At 34.1% G+C, this 7,933-nt stretch overlaps 1 protein-coding gene across 1 annotated transcript; it reads right to left on the bottom strand.

Annotated features, from left to right (window-relative positions):
- Positions 1-2,029: 2,029 nt before the first annotated feature.
- On the bottom strand, positions 2,030-7,667 carry LOC138331606 (uncharacterized). Its single transcript, XM_069279318.1, has 4 exons — positions 7,358-7,667; positions 4,589-5,212; positions 4,065-4,124; positions 2,030-3,588 (listed from the first exon to the last, which is right to left on the bottom strand). The coding sequence occupies exons 1-4, from the start codon at positions 7,419-7,421 to the stop codon at positions 3,212-3,214; spliced, it is 1,125 nt and encodes a 374-aa protein (XP_069135419.1). The 5' UTR covers positions 7,422-7,667; the 3' UTR covers positions 2,030-3,211.
- Between the last annotated feature and the right edge of the window lie 266 nt (positions 7,668-7,933).

Here is a 7,933-nt window from a genome sequence, read left to right as displayed (position 1 = left end):
TGCTCACAAATCAGAAGACTATCTACGTCCCTAAGTCTAAGATTAATTTTACTACAAATTTTTCCATTCAGACACTGTATATAGACCAGTGTCAATACATGTAAGCTTTAAGCATTAAAACTTCTATTCTAGAGGCATGAACGATATTTATTATCATGGCAATAATTGACAAATAATTGTGTATAAACCGCCGACCCTGTTTGTCTAATCAACACAAAAAAATTATATATATATGAAATGATTTGTTTTGTTTTTGATGACTATAACATATCGTACATCATTTGATGTAGGGCTAATTGCTATAAATTATTTTCATGACGCAATCAATTATTTTAAATACTTTTTATTCCGAAGTAATTAAAGGATGATAACAGTGTAAAGTAGCTCCTTATTTCGTTGATATAAGAATTTACATAACGAAACGTTGGTCCCCAAATCTTTAAACTCAATCAAAAAGGGGTGTTGCCTGCACCTTGGCAAACGCCCCTATATAATCATTATTTATAGTTGAAATCAATTTAAATGCCAATCCGTCAATTTGATTAAAATACAAATCCTTATCACTGCTTAGGATAAGAGGATCTGACAACATCCCATTAGGGGTCATGTCTAGGAGACCTTTTGAAATGGTCATGTGACTTAAAGCGGACGAAATTGTTTGAAAAAAAATGTCAGAATTATTTTCGTTTACGACGTCATCTCGTCCATATAGCACAAAAAAGCTAAGATTTATATGTCTACTGGGACGAAATGTCGTTTTCAATAGGTGTAGAAATGTGTAGAAAAATAATTTGGTCCGAATACACGTAGTACAAAAGGTCATCCGAACATGACTCCTTATGGGATGTTGTCAGATCTGCTATTGAACGGAGTGGTTAGAAGACTCTGTATTCTCATTTTGTTTCATAGAGGATCTGATAACATCCCAGTAGGGATAAAGTTCTAGTGACTTTTATACTATGTACTTAATGTCATGCATTTTCACCATCTAACTGGATATATAAAACGGACTTTTCGTCACAGTTTACATATGCATATAGCTTTATTGGGTTCTATGGGCGAATTAACTACATACACGAAAATAATTGACGTTTCTACAAATTTATCGTTCAAAGTTAATTACTCTCATTGCTTGAGCGCTTATCTGAAGGAAACTTCATTGCTTAATTTTTCTTAGATAAAACTATTGTAATAAAGTCGGTCTGAAATACAAAAAAATCAAAAGTCAAATCCGTCATTTATTGTAATGTAATAAAAGAGCATAATACTATTTTAATACGGGATCTATTATATCAGTACAAGGAAATACATGTAGTAATGGCTTACCATTTGGTAAACAATCTTAACTATTAAGATTACTCTGGTTACAATTTTGCCGGAGTATATATCTGGTAAATCAAAATCAAAAGTGTGCAAACGAGATACGCCCTTGTCCCAAACATCAGGTCTCCTTTGAGCGCCTACACTATTTTCACGTAAAAAAAAAAATTTCATGGTCATATATATTGTCGGTAGGATTTTAAGTTTTTTGTATGTCCACTGCCAATGTCCGGAAGCACTGCATACTGGTTTAAACTTCCCAGTAATTTATAGTTGTAAATATTTTTCGGTTTTTAACTTTTTTTCTGTATATAGTGAACGTTCTATATTTGGAACGCACATCTTTCCAGCAAGACGCGTCAAGAAAAAAAGAAAGTTTTTTCGAAGGTTTAAGTTTATAGTGAAATATGCGTACAGACATATTTTAGATGTGACGATTGGTTCATAAATTATTCATCAGTGCTATACATTATTGATTATGTGGAATTTAATTTGCTTTACATGACACATAACTTATTGTATCAAATTTACTGATGAATGTTTGTAAAGCTACAGTGAATGGATGCTAATCGTAGCTCTGACAACCATAATCTGTCAGTAATATTCCGTCCGTCATACAATACAAAACACCTGAAAGCAATGTGTGCCCCCCGGGCCGTGGGCTGCACTCATATACACTCACAATGGTGATAAAGATAAGAGAAGGCAATTTGATTGAAATACAATGTACAGATCCTTGTAACCACTCCGTTCAATAGAGGACCTGACAACATCCCATATGGGGTCATGTTCGGATGACCTTTGTACCACGTGTACTTCAGACCAAATGATTTTTCTAAACATTGCTACCTATCAATTGAAAACTCCATTTCGTCCCAGTATACATATACAATTAGTTGTTGTGCCGTTTTGACGAGATGACCTTGTACATGAAAATAATTCTTACTGGGGTTTTTTCCCAAATAATTTCGTCACCTTAAAGATGCTCCACCGCTGACAAATGGTATTTTTTCACTATCAAAAACAGGAGCAGACGATTTAGTATTTTTCTTCAGCTACAAAAGTTACTTACTTTACACCATTACCACCATTGAAAAGTTTGAGCTTGTAATTTTACTTCAAGTTAAAAATATGAAAAATAATTAATTGCATCCCGAAAAAAATCCGTGTCACTATATCCTATATGGAATGAACTACTGATTGCGCATGCACCAAATGCGAAACAAATTATTTATTATTATTTTTTGTGTTAATTAGTCATACATATACACGATTAAACACCAATTATTGTTCAAATGAAGAATATCATTTATGCTCTGTTGGCGGTGGAGCATCTTTAAAGATTCTGGCAGCAGCCATTTGATTGACCATTTCCAAAGGTTACTTGGACATGAACCCTAATGGAATGTTTTCATATCCTCTTATTCAACGCAGTGATAATAAGGATCTGTATTTTAATCAGATTGAAAAGAAGGAAACGTTCTGCTACAATATGCATATTTAGTCGCCTATAACAACCATGCGTTTGTAATAGCCAATCTAATTAAAAATACGGATGCTTAAAACAACAAACGTAGTGATAATAATGATCTGTATTTTAATCAGATTGTTGATCAGATAATCACCTAGTCCGCTGAGATGCTAAAAAGACGAAAACAAAACTAAAAATATAGGTTGGTTCAGTAGATGTATATTCATCGTACATGCAAATTCTTATTCATTTCAACGTTTTATCGTATTCTTTAAACCGCAGGGAACCATTATTCCATGTTTGTTAAAGGGTAACAAACAGTAAGTAGATTGCATTTTTCCTGCATTATCAATGTATAGCTATAATTAATTTAATAGTTATGAAAATGAAGACATTATTTATTATTGAATTTCAAAAAACCTAATATTGACATTTTGTTTCACTTGGATGCAAACATCGTTTCTTGTCCTGATCAAAAATTAGTCCGAAGGGACAGCGCTGTACATAGGGCATGCCCTCATAACAGTTCAGAAACCGGCGACACTCCCCTGGGTAGGGGAAAAGACCTGTGGGCTGGGGACAGATCAGCTGGGAATAACACGTGACTGAGTTTCTATGGTTACATGTTTGTGTTGATCCGTCAAATACGTCACCAGCATAGCAACGCATCCTTTCTGGAACCACTCCGTTGCAGCGATAGAAATAGGCGCAGTTGTCATCGTCTGCTTTCAGTTCGTTGATGTATATTTCGTCACAAGTAATGTTCTGGTGTGGTGTCGGCGGCTTGTAATAGATCGCTAGAATATAAAAACAATCATGAAATGAATTCGTTACATTTATAACCTCCAAAGGGAGACAACTCGCACTTGTCGTTTTAATACACATATTGGAATCACTATAATGTATTACTTTCAATTGACTGTAGGACCCACCCACTCATTGAACATCATCAATGGTTGATCACATATCTTATTTCGCTATACTAGGGGACATAATTTAAATTTGCAAATTATATAAACCTTATTAGGTTCAATAATAATGATGAACTTGTGAATGGATTTATTTTCAATCATTTCCATCTGAAAAATATGTACGGTATGTTGTATAGACGTGGATAGGTTCATCCACACATTGACCTATCTAATTATATAAATGCTACCAAAAATGTACAATAACCCAATCCCCATCGGAAAATATCACAATCAGAAAACGTATAAAAGTCCATCCAACTATAATGATTTGTTACGTGTGTGGTTGCTATCTCAGTACCTACCTTTGTTACATTTACCCGTTTTGTCTGGTACAGTTCCATTTAACATGTCGTTACCAGTGACTGGAAAACCAAAATTAACAACAAATTTAAGAATGGTTAAAATCAAAACAAAACTATCTAAAGGTTAAGTGAAATCTACGGTTTCAGCAGACACGATGTGCATTACAACGTAATTATGTTATTAAATCAATATGCTATTTTGTAAAAAATATTAATAAATTCAAGTAAAATAATGTTTTAAATAAGATCAGTTGGTGTGAATTAAACAAATAGGTTTATCGGAATACTAAACCTTACAGAGTAACTGTAGTTGCTTTCTTAATGAATATACAAAATAACAAACTACAAATGAAAATACGTATACACCACGCATATCTGTGTTTGCGTATCGTAATATCACATTGACTGCACATTATTTACATAATAACACATTTCAAACAGGACGGAGCGCCCTTAAAGGACACTGGCTGTTCATAAAACGTACATAAATTTCAAACCAACATAGTTTTGTCAGTAAATATTACCTCCGCAGATACCGTTGCCCAAAAAAGGTATTACGCGGTCGAGGTCTGCGCCAAGGTTGTCCACGTAATAAATCTTGCATATGTCTCTGGAAACTGTTAAAGCGAATTCTGTCCCGGATGTTCCTTCCATAACAACATACAGTGTTATTCCCTTCCGTTTCATTTCCGCTGCCATGTTTACAACTTTGGTGTCATTGATTAAAGAATGGTTTCTTAATATCAAGACACCAGTCTTTTTGACGGTGTACCTCGGGTCAAAGTTTGGCCGCTGAAGTTTCTGCGTAAACATCTCTGTCATTGTATTAAGAGCATTTGTAACGTTTGCATCACCTGTCAGCTCCTTTTTGAATCGTTCAGTATTTGACATGAGTGAAACTGCCGTGTTTAACAATTTCCTGTTCCGGAATGGTCGAAGATGTGACATTACAACGTTCATTCTGCCATACATGAGAAGGCCGACATTGTATGCAGACTCTCGGATATCTAAATAGTTCATGGTTTTAATGACAAACTCTTCAAGGGGAGAGTACTCCTCGAAATCAGCGGCTGTACCATTGTTAGCAGCTCTCGGAATTATGAAAATGACGTCACCTTTTGCATTACAGCGGTCTTTGGAACTTATTGCTGAAATTAAAACAATGATATGAACAAAATATGACCACATTCAAGAAGACTTGCTTGCAGAAACCTAAAAATTTAGATGACAAATGTTTTCTCTTTTTTATTATTTCGAAGTAAGAACACATTTTGTGTAATTCTAATCAAAACAAAACAGATGATAAGCACAACAATTCCTCGTGCTTCTCTTTATCTTGACATTTTAATTAATTTTTAATTGTTTCAATTGACACTTGTTTGGAATAATCGAGTTATTTTTTAAATGAATTATTATTAGAGAAATTAATAATATTGTCATTTAGCTCTTAATGAAACACTCGCATTATATTATATTAAAGATGCTCCACCGCCGACAGAGCATAAACGATGTTCATCAGTTTAACAATAATTTGAGTTCAATCGTGTGTATATATGTCTAAATCTTTCAATTTTCACTTAGGTTGGACTCAATGAAACTACTAAAAAAATCCGGTTTCATTTGCTCATGAACTTTGGTATGAACTTGGGTATCTTAACATCGGTTTTCGCGCAAGAAAATATTTTGTCTAGACCTACGTTTGCCTAAGAAGGCATAGGCCTACATGTAGCTTCCTACTAGGCCTAGGCATATATCTAAAAAGCGGGATTTTTAAGTGCAAATATTACAGACAGATTTCTACATTTTTAAAAGTATTTTATGAACTTTCGTTTACTGTCTTTTGTGTATCGTTCGAGTCAGCAACATTGCCTTCCGAAGAAAAGTAAAAGTTGCCATGTCCCTGTGTGACGTGTGTCGAAACTACGTTAGAACGTCTCAGTTACAAACAAATGATGGAAGCCTAAACGGCGATAAGCAATACTATATAAAAGTCAATGAGTGTTGATTTACCTTTAATACGTTGTTTAAAGATGCTGCACCGCCGACAGAGCATAAATGATACTCATCATTTGAACAATAATTGGTGTTTAATCGTGTATATATATGCCTAATTAACACAAAAAATGACATACAGTAATTTATTTCGCCTTTGGTGCATACGCAATCATTACTTCATTCAATATAGGATATAGTGCCACGGAATTTTTTCGGGATGCAATTAATCATTTTTCATATTTTTAACTTGAAGTAAAATTAGAAGCTTAAACTTTTCAATGGTGGTAATGGTGTAAAGTAAGTAACTTTTGTAACCGAAGAAAAATACTAAATCGTCTGCTCCTGTTTTTGATAGTTAAAAAATACCATTTGTCAGCGGTGGAGCATCTTTAACTGTATCAAGGCTAAAGTCTACATAAACCACTAGAACCTTTCCGTTGCCATTACGTTACAGTGACTCCATTTTGAATCGAAGCGGGAAACAACCGTATCACGAGTCTAGAAATTATTCTTCCGCATCTTCGGTGGACCATTTTTGCACTCACTTCTAAATCTATTGGAAATATTTTATGTTTCATCTGGATTGCATTGATAATAAACTTGTTTCTCATTAAATGTATGACAAATTGTAATATTTTCCATATTTATTCATAATTAGCTGTATTCTAATGACGCACAATTTTCTTACGACTCTCGTAGTATACATAGACTTGCACAAGCCCAGAAACTCGCAATTGAAAACAATCTATAGACTAATACGATTGAATTGAAAAATAAGGATTGAATCTTAATTTGGTCGAAGCAGTTCATATTGAATTTGTTTCAAGAGCAACTCAATTCATCACCCCATGAAATCGTCCAAACAAAGATTCAATCTTTATTAACACAAAAAATAATATGAAATAATTTATTTTGCTTTTGGTTCAAGCGCAATCTATACTTCATTCCATATAGGACATAGTGCCACGGAATTTTTTCGGGATGCAAGTAATTATTTTTTTATATTTCTATCTTGAAATAAAATTAGAAGCTCTATCTTTTCAATGGTGGTAATGGTGTAAGGTAAGAATTTCTTGTAACTATAGAAAATTAGTAAATCGGCTGCTTATGTTTTTGATAGAGAAAAAAATACCATTTGTCAGCGGTGGAGCATCTTTAATATTGGACAACAACCAATTAGATTGTGATCCTACAGAGATCATCAATATTATTTAAATATGGCTTTTATAGAATAAGAAATTGTAGATCTGACAGTGGTACAGTTATATCTATAATATAATAATAAATACGGCACTTACCTCTTCCATTGGTACGGTCGAAAAGGACCAATACTAGTATAATACAAATCACTCCACGTGTCATATCGAATTAATGACACGATACGTTAAATGAATTAGAAGTTTGCACTGTTATAGTTTTGTTGCTTTAAATTTCAAATATACTCAACGCATAAATCCCAATGATCAAACCATGCCAGTATATCATCGAAACTGCCGTCGTTGTAAGCATGCAAGTGTCGTTCAGATGTGTGGTCCGTTTAATTTCCCTGTTGACTACGTAGATCGGGAGGCCTAAATACACGTACAATTGTAAACGTGTCTTATTTATTTCACTGGTCATTTTGTTCTTAGTATAGACGTTAGAGACACGCGGGCACGTGATTTTATTCCGTTGCACTTTTTCACATAAATGACTAATCAACACACGCGTTTATATACGATTTATGCACCTTGCGTCAAAACGGTGCCCAAGGCAATCGTAAATGTCCAAACTAACTGGCTTATCTTGACCAACGCTTTCGTCAATGGCTAATACACAACAGTGGTCAGCTATAGCGCGTCATATATCATGTCTAAACAACGAAAGTGGCCATT

The sequence above is a fragment of the Argopecten irradians genome, chromosome 9 (genome assembly GCF_041381155.1).
Source record: "Argopecten irradians isolate NY chromosome 9, Ai_NY, whole genome shotgun sequence".
Classification (NCBI taxonomy): domain Eukaryota; kingdom Metazoa; phylum Mollusca; class Bivalvia; order Pectinida; family Pectinidae; genus Argopecten; species Argopecten irradians.
This window is presented reverse-complemented; position numbering and strand designations above follow the sequence as displayed.

Excerpts from the sequence above, each read along its gene's own strand:
- LOC138331606 (XM_069279318.1), bottom strand. The coding sequence starts at position 7,421 with ATGACACGTGGAGTGATTTGTATTATACTAGTATTGGTCCTTTTCGAC. Across the intron at positions 4,125-4,588 it reads GGGCAACGGTATCTGCGGAG|TCACTGGTAACGACATGTTA; the intron begins GTAATATTTACT and ends TTGGTTTTCCAG. Across the intron at positions 3,589-4,064 it reads AACGGGTAAATGTAACAAAG|CGATCTATTACAAGCCGCCG; the intron begins GTAGGTACTGAG and ends TTTATATTCTAG.